Source organism: Salvelinus fontinalis, unplaced genomic scaffold, assembly GCF_029448725.1.
Source record: "Salvelinus fontinalis isolate EN_2023a unplaced genomic scaffold, ASM2944872v1 scaffold_0634, whole genome shotgun sequence".
NCBI classification, from domain to species: domain Eukaryota; kingdom Metazoa; phylum Chordata; class Actinopteri; order Salmoniformes; family Salmonidae; genus Salvelinus; species Salvelinus fontinalis.
The window spans coordinates 33818-50985 of NW_026600843.1; the positions used below are offsets into that span (position 1 = coordinate 33818).

At 45.4% G+C, this 17168-nt stretch overlaps 1 protein-coding gene across 6 annotated transcripts; it reads left to right on the forward strand.

Moving 5' to 3' along the window:
- The first annotated feature begins 3141 nt into the window (after window positions 1-3141).
- On the forward strand, window positions 3142-15092 carry LOC129846875 (protrudin-like). 6 transcript variants are annotated; one of them, XM_055914667.1, is made up of 14 exons: window positions 3143-3468; window positions 4429-4693; window positions 5433-5503; window positions 5623-5809; window positions 6006-6101; window positions 6289-6401; window positions 6832-6953; window positions 7163-7234; window positions 7626-7655; window positions 8501-8521; window positions 11653-11794; window positions 11918-11964; window positions 12298-12379; window positions 12576-15092. In XM_055914667.1, the coding sequence occupies exons 2-14, from the start codon at window positions 4434-4436 to the stop codon at window positions 12638-12640; spliced, it is 1308 nt and encodes a 435-aa protein (XP_055770642.1). In that variant the 5' UTR covers window positions 3143-3468; window positions 4429-4433; the 3' UTR covers window positions 12641-15092. The 6 variants fall into 6 exon arrangements, with proteins under 6 accessions (XP_055770647.1, XP_055770642.1, XP_055770643.1 ...); XM_055914668.1 differs by having other exon boundaries at window positions 8504-8521; XM_055914669.1 differs by lacking the exon at window positions 8501-8521 and having other exon boundaries at window positions 3144-3468.
- The last annotated feature ends 2076 nt before the right edge of the window (window positions 15093-17168 follow it).

Here is a 17168-nt window from a genome sequence, read left to right on the forward strand (position 1 = left end):
CTTGCTAATTGCCTATAATTTCCACCTTTTCTCTATTCCATTTGCACAACAGCATGTGAAATTTATTGTCAATCGGTGTTGCTTCCTAAGTGGACAGTTTGATTTCACAGAAGTGTGATTGACTTGGAGTTACATTGTGTTCTTTAAGTGTTCCCTTTATTTTTTTGAGCAGTGTATTACAGGTATATGTATGCCCGCCGGCCTCTTGCCTAAGCACTCCCTAGGTGCCTTCCCCTTCCCCCCTGGGAACAAATGAAACAGAATTACCTAAACAATTTCAATAATCAAAACACTGCGTTCTATTGACACAAAATACATAACCACTCAACCAATACAGGACACACTAATCATCTCCCTCTGAAAACAACCAACACAGTATATCAGCCTCCTCTCTCAGCCATCAGCCTCCTCTCTCAGCCATCAGCCTCCTCTCTCAGCCATCAGCCTCCTCTCTCAGCCATCAGCCTCTTCTCTCAGCCATCAGCCTCTTCTCTCAGCCATCAGCCTCCTCTCTCTCTCTGCATTCTTTTGAATAGAACACTGGCTTTTATATAGCTTCAGAAGGAGTCTAATCGGATACAGCTGTAACTTGACGAGGGGGCGGGGTCAGCTCCAATCATCAATGGGGCTGATCAATCAGCTGCTTGGGGAGAATTCAGGAAGCCATCTCCTGAAACACACACACACTCAAATACACAAACTACAACACAGAAACTGGGGAACGTAACAACGGCGCACATAGGACCTATCACAAGCACGACTTGGATGGACAATGGATTTAACTTATAGGCCCAATGTTGTTGACTGATTGTGCTCTAGTTAATCCATTAGGAATTTCTGAACACCATCAATTTCTAAAATATTTGAGGACACATGCAATTGTCATAGCCTACATATTATAATTAGAATAATGCAGGCTAGTGTGGTGGAGAAATCAGAATTAAAATCAAATACGTTTTTATTGGTCACATACACGTGATTAGCAGATGTTTCGGGCGGCAGCGTAGCCTAGTGGTTGGACTAGTAACCGAAAGGTTGCAAGATCGAACCCCTGAGCTGCCAAGGTAAAAATCTGTCGTTCTGCCTCTGAACAAGGCAGTTGACCCACTGTTCCTAGGCCGTCATTGAAAATAAGAATTTATTCTAAACTGACTTGCCTAGTTAAATTAAAATAAAATATGGGCCTGTCACCTGGGGCCCAGAGAGGGGAGAAGTCAGGCTTGTTCCTTGGCGTACACATCACTGACAAACTGCAATGGTCCACCCACACAGACAGTGTGGTGAAGAAGGCACAACACAATGTGGCTTGACATCTAAAACCCTCAGAAACTTTTACAGATGCATAATTGAAAGCATCCTGTTGGGCTGTATCACCGCCTGGTACGGCAACTGCACTGCCCGCAACCGCAAGGCTCTCCAAGATGGTGGTGCGGTCTGCCCAACGCATTACCGGGGACAAATTACCTGCCCTCCAGGACACCTACCTCACAGGAAGACCAAAAAGATCATCAAGGACATCAACCACTCGAGCCACTGCCTGTTCACAACGCTATCATCCAGAAGGCGAGGTCAGTACAGGTGCATCAAAGCTGGGACCGAGAGACTGAAAATCAGCTTCTATCTCAAGGCCATCAGACTGTTAAACACCCATCATTAGCACATTAGAGGTTGCTGCCTATAGGCATAGACTAGAAATCACTGGCCACTTTAAAGGAATGGAACACTAGTCACTTTAATAATGTTTACATATCTGGCATTACTCATCTCATATGTATATACTGTATTCTATACTATTCTATGGTATCTTAGTCACTTAATGTTTACATATCTTGCATTACTCATCTCATATGTATACACTGTATTCTATACTATTCTACTGTATCTTAGTCCGTCCCACTCTGACATATTTTGTCCATGTGTATATAGTCTTAATTAATTCCTACTTAGATGTGTGTATATGTTAGATATTACTGCACTATCAGAGCTAGAAGCATCAGAGCTAGAAGCATTTCGCTACACCCACAGTAACATTTTTAACTAGGCAGGTCAGTTAAGAACAAATTCTTATTTTCAATGACGGCCTAGGAACAGTGGGTTAACTGCCTTGTTCAGGGGCAGAACGACAGATTTTGTACCTTGTCAGCTCGGGGATTCGATCTTGCAACCTTTCGGTTACTAGTCCAACGCTCAAACCACTAGGCTACCTGCCGCCCCATGTAGCCTAGTGGGAGGAAGTGCAGCTGTCAACACCAGACTCCGAATGGAGACATTAGCTAAATAATATAGATAATTAAGATGTCTTATCTGCAGAATATGCTTATATGATTGAACTGTTGAAACTCTTGTTATTAGAATGTCTCCTTTCGGAGTCTGGTGTTGGCCGCTGCACTTCCTCCCTCATATGGGCCTCAAGTCATCTGGGGTCCAGAGAGAGGAGAAGTCAGGCTTGTCTATCACATGTCCCTGATGCTATGCAGAATATCAGAAAGGGAATATGGCAAAGGAGGTCAGAAGGAAACATTGTTTCCATATGTGAATGTGTCTTTACCTTTTGCAACCCATGTGAAGGGATGGCGTGAGTAATGACAACCAATCACTTGTCACCGCAATGTCTGTGCGTCAGTCACCCTCTCCTAGCAAGGTGACACTAAGTAACAACAAATGTCCTTTTAAGTTCTTAGTACTGAACAAAACAACAAGTTCCTTGTATTTGGGACCTAAAGTCTGACACAGGATGTGTGGGGTTAGTGTCTGGAACCATTGTACTTCATCTCTGAGGTCGCACCTATCCTGACCTATCCTGAGAGAGTATATAAGCTAGAGGCTCACTCCACTCAGTGAGCACTCACTGCATTCATGTGTGTTTGGTGTGACATGCTCCCTTACTAATAAGTTGTGAATAAATGCATATTGTGATTGGTGATTGACCTTCTTTCTCCTCATTATTGATTAGAATTTTCACAACTAGTCACTCTTTTTGTCAATACTATTATATTTTTCATAACACCGTTTTGGGTGAGTATCTTAGTAAAATATTTCATTTAGAGAGAAATGAGTGATGTAGCTCATAATTTCCCCCACAAATGGACCTCAGATTGACGTGATTTGACAGCTACGATATTTTCTCTCATCTACTCTCTCCCTCATCGGTTCGCTCTGCGTTCTATTAGCCAGTCGGATTTTATTGCGGAAGCGATTACTTTTCTCTCGCAGCTAGCAGGCAGGCATTATTTGCTGAAAACAAATACTTTCCCAAACATTTATACAGTACAAAACATCGTCAACTCAATAACCACGATTTGAGAAGCGAATACAGTTGATTGACTTCATAACAAGAAGACTGCGAAAACTGTCTAAACGGGTGTGTGTGACGCGTCTCTCCCTACATTCAGATCCTATCGTGTTGACGAGTAAGGATTGCTTTCACAGTCGCTAACTACGGGTTTTGACACTTTGCCTGCTAGTCAGGTAATGTTGCATTTCTTGTCTTATTATTCATATATATATTGATTGTTGCAAATATTACATGTTAATGTTATGTCAATCACCAGCTGGTTAGTTTAAGTTACAATTTCGCCAGGTGGCTACATGCGATTTGGATGACAGCTGTTGTTGTGTAACGTTAGACACTAACGTTAGAAAACACTAGCTATGTGTGACAACAATGTATTTTCATAAACATGTGATATAGAATCCATATTTAACAACGTAGTGTGTGGCCTGTTGCAGTCATATTGTTTCATGACCCACCCATTTCATGTCAGCCAAACACAAGTCGTTTCTCAGTAGCATTAGAAGATCAATGATTAAATCGTCCTTAAATCAGGTATGGTAGATTTACTTTGATCGTCCAGGTTCGTGATTGCCCCCTTCCTCTTTCCACTGATAGCTAGCTAGTGAGTGAGTGTTTGCACAGCGTAACATATTCAGGAAATGCTAACTAGAGCAACAGACGGACATAAAAATAAAATCTTAACATCTTATCTTGTTTCTCTGTGTTTCTCTGTCTTTTTATTTGATTTTATTTCACTTTTATTTCGCCAGGTAGGCTAGTTGAGAACAAGTTCTCATTTACAACTGCGACCTGGCCAAGATAAAGCAAAGCAATTCGACACATACAACAACAGTGTTACACATGGAATAAACAAACACACAATCAATAATGCAGTAGAAAACAAAAGTCTATATACAGTGAGTGCAAATGAGGTAGGATAAGGGAGGTAAGGCAATAAATAGGCCATGGTGGCGAAGTAATTACAATATAGCAATTAAACACTGGAATGGTAGATGTGCAGAAGATGAATGTGCAAGTAGAGATACTGGGGTGCAAAGGAGCAAGATAAATGTCTCTGTGTCTGTCTGTCTGTCTGTGTCTGTCTATGTCTCTTACTCCCTTTATCCAACCCACCCCCCCCTTCTCCCCTCTAGTCGGGATGAAGCCTGGAGTAGGGGCATGTCAGGACCCCTGTCAGGGTGGTCCGGGGGTGGGTGACAGGGGGGACGACACCCTGGTGTCTCTGCCCCCTAAAGACACCCCTGGCTCCCCCACAAGGTCACCCTCTGAGTTGGGAAGCCCTGGCCCCCGCCAGGTCGCGACCTTTGACCTGCTCAAGATGGTGGTGTCTTACAAGAGGATGGCGCTGTTTCTGGAGCCGCTCACTGACACGTTGGAGCTGGCCCGCTACCTACTGGGGTGAGAGGATACATTTACACACTGATCCAAGATCGGTTTTTAGTTTCTCCAATGGTGATAACGGATAGGACTTGGGAGAGTAGACTGATTCACGCTACCTACTGGGCTAGTGAAGGGAGTAGGATGAGGTTTCCTATGAGCCTAGACACTGACCTGTCAGATTTGAGTTTCTTCACCCTAATGGTTCCAGGGAGGGTATGCTGATCCTAGATCTGGGCTGTGAAGCTGGCACTCTACCTACTGGGCTAATGAAGGGAGGGTATGCTGATCCTAGATCTGGGCTGTGAAGCTGGCACTCTACCTACTGGGCTAATGAAGGGAGGGTATGCTGATCCTAGATCTGGGCTGTGAAGCTGGCACGCTACCTACTGGGCTAAGGAAGGGAGGGTAGACTGGTCCTAGATCTGGTCTGTGGCGCTGGCATGCGACCTACTGGGCTAATGAAGGGAGGGTAGACTGATCCTAGATCTGGGCTGTGGAGCTGGTCTGCAGGTGAGGCTTTTGCTCCAGCCCTGCTCTAATGGGTGTAGTTGTAGATACATGCCATCTTATTTGGTTTACTGTATAGTCATGAGTCAGTGTGTGATTTGTACAGCCTGCTACCTACTGGGGTGAGTCAGTGTTAACCCTAGACACTGATCGGAGTTCCGTTTTTAGTTCCTCCACCCTAATGGTTGAGAATAGGACTTGAGGACGCTAAACTGATCCTAGGTCAGTATGACTGTGTGGTGTATTGCAGGTGGAGGATGCCTCTGTGCTCACTACTGGTCTGTGTACTGCTCAACATCCTCTTCCTCACTCTGAGTGAAGGTGAGCTAATGCTGGTTAACACACACACTGCTATATGAACGACTACCACATACAACTGAGTGTGTATAATAATGTGATATATATCACATGTGACAGTCAGTTTCTCTCCTGCCCTCCAGTCGGGTGGTTCTCTGTGTGTGTTCTGGGGGTGTCTGCCCCGGCTGCCCTGGGTTACCTGCAGGACAGGTGTGGGGGCGGGGCTTCGGAGGTGGAGCAACAGAAGAGGCGGTGCCACGCGGTGCATCGTAAGGACCTGCAGAACGTTCAGCTCACCAGACAGGACGCCATGCTGGAAGTCAAGGACCTGTGAGTGAGTGAGTGAGTGAGTGTGTGTGTGAGTTTGGCCCTCCACTTTATAAAACCAAGTTCATTTATTTACTATCCCTGTGTGTGTGCCTGTTTGCGTGTACGCATGTGCGTGTCCGGGTGTGTGTGTGTGTGTGTGTGTGTGTGTGTGTGTGTGTGTGTGTGTGTGTGTGTGTGTGTGTGTGTGTGTCCACAGGTTAAAGCAGCTAGATGACCTGTTGTCTCATGCCTGCCTGTCTGCTGAGTCTGTCTACAAGCTCCTGTACTGGGAGAGCCACTCTGAGTCCTCCAGGTTAGCAACACTGTCTGTGTGTGTACTTGTTCTCCAGGACAGTAACTCAGCCACTCTACATTCACCATAGATATCATCACACATCTTATCTGTACTTACAAAGCATCCGAAAGACTGGTTAGGGTTGTTTGTGTGTGCCTGAGTGTCTCTCTCTGTCTCTCTATCCCATCTCTTCTCTGTCTCTCAGGTTCTATGGTGGCCTGTTAGCTGTATTGATGCTGCTGTATTCTGTTCCTGTGTGCTGGGTGCTGGCCTGTCTCACTACTGCCCTCTTCCTGTGGAACCGAGACTTCTGCAGGGGTTAGTACACACACATACAGTACCAGTCAAAAGTTTGGACACACCTACTCATTCCAGGGTTTTTCTTTATTTTTACTATTTTCTACATTGTAGAATAATAGTGAAGACATCAAAACTATGAAATAACACATATGGAATCATTATTCAAAGTAGCCACCCTTTGCCTTGATGACAGCTTTTTTGAAGAATCTCAAATATATTTAGATTTGTTTATCACTTTTTTGGTTACTACATGATTCCATATGTGTTATTTCATAGTTTTGATGTCTTCACTATTATTCTACAATGTAGAAAATAGTAAAAATAAATAAAAACCCTGGAATGAGTAGGTGTGTCCAAACTTTTGACTGGTACTGTACATGCAGACACACACTCAAGTGTTGGTTCTGTGTTCTAACAGCCTGGTTCCACTCTCCCTCTGTGTGTGTAGTTGTGTTGGACCTAAGGGAGGTGGTCCAGTCTGGCCAGAACCCATCCTCAGAAGGAGAGATGGACCACACAGAACCGGACCGCGGCAGCCTGGACCGGACTCCCACTGCTAGCAGCTTGGAGGTAAGGACAGAGAGAGAAGTGGTGGGGGGAGAGAAACGGGTAGGGAGAGAGAGAAGTGGTGGGGTAAGAGAAACGGGGGCAGGGAGGGAGCGAGAGGGAGGAAGAGGTGGATGTATGTAGAGTGTGTATATTTGGATTAATGGTGTACATTATTATGCAATAATCCTCTTATGTAACGTACATGTATGTCATTATTGTGTGGTGTGTAGGACCTGTCCCCGGGAAGCGTAGAGGAGGCTGAGGAGGCAGAGCCTGATGATGAGTTCAAAGATGCCATCGAGGTAAAAACTAAATCAACTGTTATCTCGGCTTTATTCCTTTGTCTTGTTATCTGACTGGTTTTTCATCCTGACCTCTCTCTTTGGCCAGGTCTTAGGCCATGTATTTTTGATTTGAAATAACTTTATTGGCAATTGCACCACTCTCACTCCGGCCATGTTTGAACACTGCATCCATTCCTTCCACTAAGTCTTCACAGATCTAACATGGTAGGATGGGAGAAACCAAGCAATCCACTAGGTCCACCTTCCTTTGACCTATCCATGTCATTGTCAAATCAGAAGGAAAAAGATTGTTGGAACACAGCTTCTTATCCTTCTGTCGCTGGCTGACAACTTCCTGTCCTTCTGATGATTCATTTCCTTTTCTGTTTCTACCTACCTCCCCTCTCAGTTGACTCAGGAGCCCCCTATCTCCCTGCAGGTGAGTGGCTCCCCCTGTCTGTCGGGCTGTGGTATTACAGCATTAGCAACAGGATACATTAACAATTGCGACAAATAATTTTGTTTTTATGTATGATAAAGTTCTGTGACAGTTCAACTACTCAGCCCAGTTACTAAGGTGTGTGTGTGTGTGTTACAAGCATTTCGCTACACCTGCATTAACATCTACTAAATATGTGTACGTGACCAATAAATTGTGATTTGAATTGAATATTTAGGACTATCTCAGACAGTTCAGTGTTACACGACGTCATGACCGTGGTCAAAGACCTGTAAGTGTGTGTGTGTGTGTATTGCAGTGGTGTGTGTTGCACAAGAGCTACACGAGGACGTGGAGAGAACCCTAGTTGTTATTAGCTGCTACACTGGAAGCGTAACGTTGGCGTGAGCAGAGCTCAAACCACCTCATCATATTGTTCAGTGAGCTGCACGTTCACATCGACACAATAGAAATAGACCACCAGGTTTCATGGAGGTGAAGCGTCTCGTGCTCTGCAGACGTTATGCATCTAGTGTAGCTGGCCAGTTCAGTATTACCCTCTCAGACAGCACAGTGTGTTTCTGCCGTGTTCATGTTAGATAGATGCGGTGTGTTTGTGTTAAAAATGGTTGTGTTAGATAGATATGGGGGGGTTGTGTGTGTAATCTGCTCCTGTGTGTGTGTTAAATGGATGTGTTAGATATGGGTTGTGTGTGTAATCTGCTCCTGTGTGTGTTTCTGAAGTGTTTATGTCAGATAGATACGGTGTGTTAGATAGATATGGGGGGGTTGTGTGTGTAATCTGCTCCTGTGTGTGTGTGTGTGTTCCTCACCATCCTAACAAGGAGACTCCCTTGGCTTTAGTGGTAAGTCTAGTTCACCCCCTTCCCTTACCCTGTTTGTGGTGAGAGGGAGGAGGGGCGTATAGGTTACACACCTCGGTTGGGTCCTGTCTGCATGGGTAGTGGAATGTCTATACGCCTTAGTGCTGTTGTTACCATCACTGGTTATGTTACCATTATGACATCAGGACTATAACTTCACATCTATACCACTAATGTCATTACATATACCACTAATGTCATTACACATACCACTAATATCATTACATATAGGACTAATGTCATTATATATATATACACCACTAATGTCAATACATATACCACTAATGTCAATACATATAGCACTAATGTCATGATATATAGCACTAATATCATTATATATATATATATATATAGCACTAAGTCATTATATAGATATATAGCACTGTCATGATATATAGCACTAATGTCATGATATATAGCACTAATATCATAGCACAGATAACCAGGTTTTCCAGAATTCCTGGTTCAAGGATTCCTGGATTTCCTGCTTATTATCTCCTGATTCTGCAAATCTTTTAACCAGGATTTTTGGGAAAGTTACTGTAATTTTGCAAACCTTTTTAAAGCACTAATCATCATTCATACAATAGGCCTCATTCTCAATGTAGTCTGGGCGTCTCTGCATTATTCCAGCAAACCATTGGATGAGCATGCTCTGAGCTGGTCACTGCACCTAAGTACACACCCAAGGGTGGTGTTGTAATGTGTGTGTATTGTGTGACGTGTGTTTCTAGCATGGTTGTGCACTTCACTGTAAGGATGCAAATAGGACACATCCATCCCATGCTACGTTGGGCTCTGGTCAAAAGTAGTGCACTAAGACGGCCTACCCCGGCCAAACCCGCTCAACGCTGGGCCAATTGTGCACTGCCCTACGGGACTCCCGATCACCGGCCGGATGTGATAATCATCTCTCATTGTGTAGAGACCAGGGTCTGGCCCTGGGGTCATCTCTCATTGTGTAGAGACCAGGGTCTGGCCCTGGGGTCATCTCTCATTGTGTGGAGACCAGGGTCTGGCCCTGGGGTCATCTCTCATTGTGTGGAGACCAGGGTCTGGCCCTGGGGTCATCTCTCATTGTGTAGAGACCAGGGTCTGGCCCTGGGGTCATCTCTCATTGTGTAGAGACCAGGGTCTGGCCCTGGGGTCATCTCTCATTGTGTAGAGACCAGGGTCTGGCCCTGGGGTCATCTCTCATTGTGTAGAGACCAGGGTCTGGCCCTGGGGTCATCTCTCATTGTGTAGAGACCAGGGTCTGGCCCTGGGGTCATCTCTCATTGTGTAGAGACCAGGGTCTGGCCCTGGGGTCATCTCTCATTGTGTGGAGACCAGGGTCTGGCCCTGGGGTCATCTCTCATTGTGTGGAGACCAGGGTCTGGCCCTGGGGTCATCTCTCATTGTGTAGAGACCAGGGTCTGGCCCTGGGGTCATCTCTCATTGTGTAGAGACCAGGGTCTGGCCCTGGGGTCATCTCTCATTGTGTAGAGACCAGGGTCTGGCCCTGGGGTCATCTCTCATTGTGTAGAGACCAGGGTCTGGCCCTGGGGTCATCTCTCATTGTGTAGAGACCAGGGTCTGGCCCTGGGGTCATCTCTCATTGTGTAGAGACCAGGGTCTGGCCCTGGGGTCATCTCTCATTGTGTAGAGACCAGGGTCTGGCCCTGGGGTCATCTCTCATTGTGTAGAGACCAGGGTCTGGCCCTGGGGTCATCTCTCATTGTGTAGAGACCAGGGTCTGGCCCTGGGGTCATCTCTCATTGTGTAGAGACCAGGGTCTGGCCCTGGGGTCATCTCTCATTGTGTAGAGACCAGGGTCTGGCCCTGGGGTCATCTCTCCCTGGTACCCTATAGATCAGAAACATTACCTCATGCTCTAGAATGTGGTCTCTTTAGGTTTTATCACCCAATCATAAATCTCCTGTCAGTGTTAAATCTCCCAGAGGCCCACTTTCAGTTCACACAGACACAATATTATAAGAACCCTCTATTCTGTTTCATTAAACAACCATTTGATGTTATAATACTGTAATTGCAATCTTGCAATTTTGATTTCATAAAAGTAGTGCACTATACTATAGGGACTAGGGTCTAAAGTAGTGTACTATATTTTAGGGACTAGGGTCTAAAGTTGTGCACTATATTATAGGGACTAGGGTATAAAGTAGTGCACTATATTATAGGAACTAGGGTCTAAAGTAGTGCACTATTTTATAGGGACATGGGTATAAAGTAGTGCACTATATTATATGGAAATAGGGTGTGATTGCGACTGTTATGACTACAGGTGAGGTCTTTTGCTGATTGGCTTCCAGCCCATCTACGGAGACAGGTGCAATGACGTCTGAGGGCGGAGCTTAAGGTGCCCCACCCCTTCCCAATACGTTTCTTGCCTGAGGTGTATCAGCCCTCGTCTTTCAGGGCAATATATAGGCACATATCTAGGATCAGCTTAGCCTCATCTAACACTAACCTTAACCATGAGGGTGTGAACTGTACAACTGATCTGGAGCATGTCTGGTAGCACGTTTCAAACTCATTCCACAGAGGTCCCAGGCTGCAGGTTTTCACTCCTTCCTTTCACTCCTGATTGATGAATTAAGCTCATTGGTTAGTTAGGAACTGGCCTCACCTGGTTGTGTAGGTCTTAATTGGACAGGAAAAACCCCAAAACAAACAGACTCTGGGCCCTCCATGGAAGGAGTTGGATTCCCCTGCCTTGGAGGATGTGTGGTTTTATGTTAGTGGGGTTTTGCTGCCTGTGTGCTCTCGACTCCCCCTGCTGTTGACGTTGAGAAACACATCCACCTAAACCATGAAAGAGAGGGGTTGGTGTTGGAGGAGCAGGGAGCAGGGGCTATGGTTGGTAGTTCCCACAAAGCTGCATCCTTTAACTGCTCTTTAGTAACTTAAACCTTCTCTCCCCCCCCCCCCCCCTACAGGAGGATGGTGACACAACGTCAGATTTGGACACCATCACCTCAGACAAGAACTTAAACCCCCCCCCCCCCCCCCCCTACAGGAGGATGGTGACACAACGTCAGATTTGGACACCATCTCCATCACCTCAGACAAGAACTTAAACCTTCTCTCTCTCCCCCCCCCCCTCCCTACAGGAGGATGATGACACAACTTCAGATTTGGACACCATCTCCATCACCTCAGACAACGGTCTGCTGAGTCGCAACGAGCCAATCCGCAGTAAGGTGTCCAAACTGACGGAGAAGCTACGCAAACGCTACCCCACCAACAACACAGGTCAGTCTACCCTTCATCCCTCATCATCTTCTTCCTCACCTCAGCCCTACTTAAGAGGTGGGTTTAGTATCTAGTCTTCAGATAGAAATTAAATATCCCCCCTCTCTCTCTCTCATCCCAAAGGTAACTGTTCCAGCTGCAGTGCTGTCTTCTCAGTGGTGAAGAGAAGGGTAAGAGCTTTACACCTGTTTTAAACTACCAATAAATACAATCATAAGTAATACTGTAGGTTGTTTAATAACCCTGTGTGGAACCTGGGGTGGGTCACAAATGGCATCCTATCCCCTATATAATCTACCACTTTAGAACAGAGTCCTATGGGCCCTGGTCACAAGTAGTGAACTATGTAGGTTGAGAGGAAAGTTTTGCGGTTAGAGTTTCACTTTACTTCCTGAATTCACCCACTTCATTTCAAATTGGCCCCAACCCTGGAAAAGGGTTCAGTTTAGAACATAACAAAGATGATGATGTCATCGTGACCTCTGTGACCTCTGCTGTTTCAGCGGAGCTGTAGTAATTGTGGCAACAGCTTCTGCTCCAGATGCTGCTCCTACAAGGTCCTCAAGGCCTGCATGGGTGTCACAGGTGAGAGAAACACACACACACACACACACAACATGCTATTATGGTATTTCTATACTGAAATGATAAATAAGGTCTCCGAAGACATCAGTTGATTTTAAAAACAAATTTCTATCTCTTCTATTTTACACCTTCTCTCATTCCCCATCACTCTCTGCATCCCCCTTTCTCATGTAATGTCTCTTTACCTCCCTCCCAGCTCCAGATGCCCAGAGAGAGACAGTGTTTGTTTGTGCTGTCTGCAACTCCACCCTCAGCAAGTGAGAAATGACTACCCCCTCCTACCCACTCATGGAGACCCAGGGATGGTACTGCCCCTCCTACCCAGGATTCGAAGCTCCTTGGCTGGGTAGAGCCCGCGGCAGATCAGCCTCTACCCCCCCTGGGGGGTGGTTCAAAACCCCAGGTTGTCTGGTTCTCTGGCTCCAGCCCAGGTGACCAGGGTTATTAAAATGAACCAGTCCCAAATGGCAACCTATTCCCTATAAATTACACTGCTTTTGCCCAGAGCCCTATGGGATTCCCTATAGGCTCTGGTCTACAGTAGTGGACTATATAGGGTGTCATTTTGGACGCTCCCCCAGACTCCCATCAGCTTGTGTTGCATTGAGATTTATCCTGTACTGTCATGGTGGTCCTGAGAATGCTGAGGTGTGTGTGTGTGTGTGTGTGTGTGTGTGTGTGTGTGTGTGTGTGTGTATTTGGATTGTATAAGATATGCTATAGATTGACCCTGTTATAACATTCATTATGTAATGGTTTTATATGTTGGTCCTAATGTTAATTTAATGGATGTAAAGACAGGATGCTAAATGGCATTCCCTAATCCCCATGGAGCATAACCTAACCCCATGGAGTGATTTCCTGAGGGAACCCAGAGCTGTGTTCAAATACTCATACTAGCTATACTATTTGTAAAGTAAATTGAGTATGTAGTATACTTATTGGTCATAGTATGCCAAAAGTTCCTGGATGTCGTACTAAATTCACCAAAATATGAAGTATACAAGCAGTGGACACTATTTCTGTGCTTTTAGGAACCATAATGCGATTCTTCAGAAAATGGGCGTGGCTTCACCAACGTTTTCAGATTTGAGGAAAATGGTTGACGAGAGCAGATACAAATGAATTCCCTTAAGAAAATGTTGAGCAATGTAATAAAGTAATGACTTTTCAAATAAGTGAAATGTTATGTTGGCTGACAATTTATTAGCTACGCTGTCCTTACGCACCGCAGCATGTCATTCAGCAGTATGTACCGGTCTGTTAGCTAGCTACCTAACGTTAGTTGGCTACTAATACATTGAACTTGCCAGGCAGTATATTAACTATCTAGCTAACTACCCAATGTTTATTGACTTGATTATTCACATCATTCTTAGCTAAGTGGTAGGGTCATTGTGCGTTCTCAATGGACATTGTTAATTCTGGCTATCTACTCTGATTTCAGAGCATCTCTCATCTGTGTGCCAGTGCACAGAATAGCTGAATAAAACGCGTTGAATATGGCCGGTGTCAGTAAGCATTGGCAAAAAAAAAAGTGTAATTAAATTGTTGCCTGTGTAACGGATGTGAAATGGCTAGCTAGTTAGCGGGTACGCGCTACTAGCGTTTCAATCAGTTACGTTACTTGCTTTGAAACCTACAAGTAGTGTTGCCCCTTGCTCTGCAAGGAGCGATGGACGCTTCGTGGGTGTCAGTTGTTGATGTGTGCAGAGGGTCCCTGGTTCGCGCCCGAGGTCGGGGCGAGGGGACGTACTAAAGTTATACTGTTACACCTGCAGCACAGTTAGTCACCAACACTCTGCATGAAATGAAAACAGCCTAACCAGCTCTGCTAGGGCAAGTAAAATGGTCAGAGTGAGGGTTTCTCATTTCTGAATGGAGGTAGCTAGCCAGTTAGCTTGGGAGCTTAACTGCCTAACCAGCTCTGCTAGGGCAAGTAAAATGGTCAGAGTGAGGGTTTCTCATTTGTGAATGGAGGTAGCTAGCCAGTTAGCTTGGGAGCTTGACTGCCATTGTGAAGACAGAACGCTCGGATCAACCCTACTCCTTGGCCAGAGCGTCTAGTGTGGGCTCCGAGACCGAAACGCTCTGAATTTACGAACGAACAATCTGACAACGCTCTGGATTTACGAACGCCCAGAGCGCATTCTGAGCGCTCTCTTGCACTCCATGGGTAAATTTACGAACTCGCCCCATATTGAATTTACAGACACAGCCGAAATCTTAAAATGTCTAGCAAATCATTTGTTATGCTAACAAGCTAGCAAGAGGTTGCATAGCAACAGCATCAATTTCTGGTAGACAGGCGAAGTGCTAGTACTCAACTGAAAGGATACCCTTCATTTACAGTATTCTAAAATGAACTAATAGTATGTAGTATATACTCATTAAGTATGTAGTATACAGGATGTTGGTATGAGTTTGAACACAGCACAGGTTTTAGATTGACACCTAAGAATGTACATGTTACACTTTTACCATTGTGATCACCTATATTCAATCCACTGAAAGTTTATATTTATCCAATTTATTGATTCATTCATTTGATTGATTATCTTGACAGAATGGAGGATTTTGTTTACTCTTCATTGCTTCAATAAACTAATGTGATTTTGAATGTTTGAAAAATAACTTATGGCATATTTTTCCTGCCTTTTTTCAGCCTAATTGTAGAGAGCTCTGTTTAAAAAAAATAAAACATTTAAAAAGAGAGCGTTCCCTGCAGGTTTGGTGCATCTGTTGGCGTTTCACTACCGTAGACTTAGGTAGACATTGTATCTGTCCCATTATGGCGTCTGTGAGAGCTAAGCAGCGCCATAGAGGTCATCTCCATTTTGAAGTAGTCCATTCTTCTTCTACTACTTCTATGAGTTGGTAAACAAACTGGAAGGGTGCACACTGCCACTTGCATTGTGTTGTTTGAACAGGTAATAAGCCAAGGTTGGTGATTTACTGCCACCTGCAGATATGGAGTGCTTGCTCAGGAGTATAATTCATCAGCTGATCCCTCGTGATGACCTGGATGGACTCGTGATCCTTCCTTAACCCATAGGTGGTCACACCCAGTTGACTACTTCAGAATGGTCCTCAATGGCACTGCCCATGCTAAAACACGCTTTTGGGCACTACTCAACCTAAATCCACCGCATGACAGAATGTGGTAGATTTGGGTTGTGAGTAGAGGAACCTGGAGCCTTCTGGCATGTGGTAGATCTGGGTTGTGAGGAGAGGAACCTGGAGACTTCTGGCATGTGGTGGATCTGGGTTGTGAGGAGAGGAACCTGGAGCCTTCTGGCATGTGGTAGATCTGGGTTGTGAGGAGAGGAACCTGGAGCCTTCTGGCATGTGGTAGATCTGGGTTGTGAGGAGAGGAACCTGGAGCCTTCTGGCATGTGGTAGATCTGGGTTGTGAGGAGAGGAACCTGGAGCCTTCTGGCATGTGGTGGATCTGGGTTGTGAGGAGAGGAACCTGGAGCCTTCTGGCATGTGGTAGATCTGGGTTGTGAGGAGAGGATTGGAGAGGAACCTGGAGCCTTCTGGCATGTGGTGGATCTGGGTTGTGAGGAGAGGAACCTGGAGCCTTCTGGCATGTGGTGGATCTGGGTTGTGAGGAGAGGAACCTGGAGCCTTCTGGCATGTGGTGGATCTGGGTTGTGAGGAGAGGAACCTGGAGCCTTCTGGCATGTGGTGGATCTGGGTTGTGAGGAGAGGATTGGAGAGGAACCTGGGCAGGTTCCTCCAATCTTCTCCTCACAACCCAGGGTGAATCTCAATAGTCTGAAGTAGCTTCCTTACTTTCCTTGTTTCCTTTCCTTACTTTGTCTTCCTTACTTTAACCTGTCTTCCTCCATATTGTTTCCACCTTTCCTATCTCCTCAAATCAGTTTGTATTACCAGAAGGAAAGGAAACAAGGAGATGAATGTACAGTCGTGGCCAAAAGTTTTGAGAATGACACAAATATTAATTTTCACAAAGTCTGCCTCAGTTTGTATGATGGCCATTTGCATGTACTCCAGAATGTTATGAAGAGTGATTAGATTAATTGCAATTAATTGCAAAGCCCCTCTTTGCCATGCAAATGAACTGAATCCCCCAAAAACATTTCCACTGCATTTCAGCCCTGCCACAAAAGGACCAGCTGACATGTCAGTGATTCTCTCGTTAACACAGCTGTGAGTGTTGACGAGGACAAGGCTGGAGATCACTGTCATGCTGATTGAGTTCGAATAACAGACTGGAAGCTTCAAAAGGAGGGTGGTGCTTGGAATCATTGTTCTTCCTCTGTCAACCATGGTTACCTGCAAGGAAACACGTGCCGTCATCCTTACTTTGCACAAAAAGGGCTTCACAGGCAAGGATATTGCTGCCAGTAAGATTGCACCTAAATCAACCATTTATCGGATCATCAAGAACTTCAAGGAGAGTGGTTCAATTGTTGTGAAGAAGGCTTCAGTGCGCCCAAGAAAGTCCAGCAAGCGCCAGGACCGTCTCCTAAAGTTGATTCAACTGCAGGATCGGGGCACCACCAGTACAGAACTTGCTCAGGAATGGCAGCAGGCAGATATGAGTGCATCTGCACGCACAGTGAGGTGAAGATTTTTGGAGGATGGCCTGGTGTCAAGAAGGGCAGCAAAGAAGCCACTTCTCTCCAGGAAAAACATCAGGGACAGACTGATATTCTGCAAAAGGTACAGGGATTGGACTGCTGAGGACTGGGGTAGAGTCATTTTTTCTGATGAATCCCCTTTCCGATTATTTGGGGCATCCGGAAAAAAGCTTGTCCGG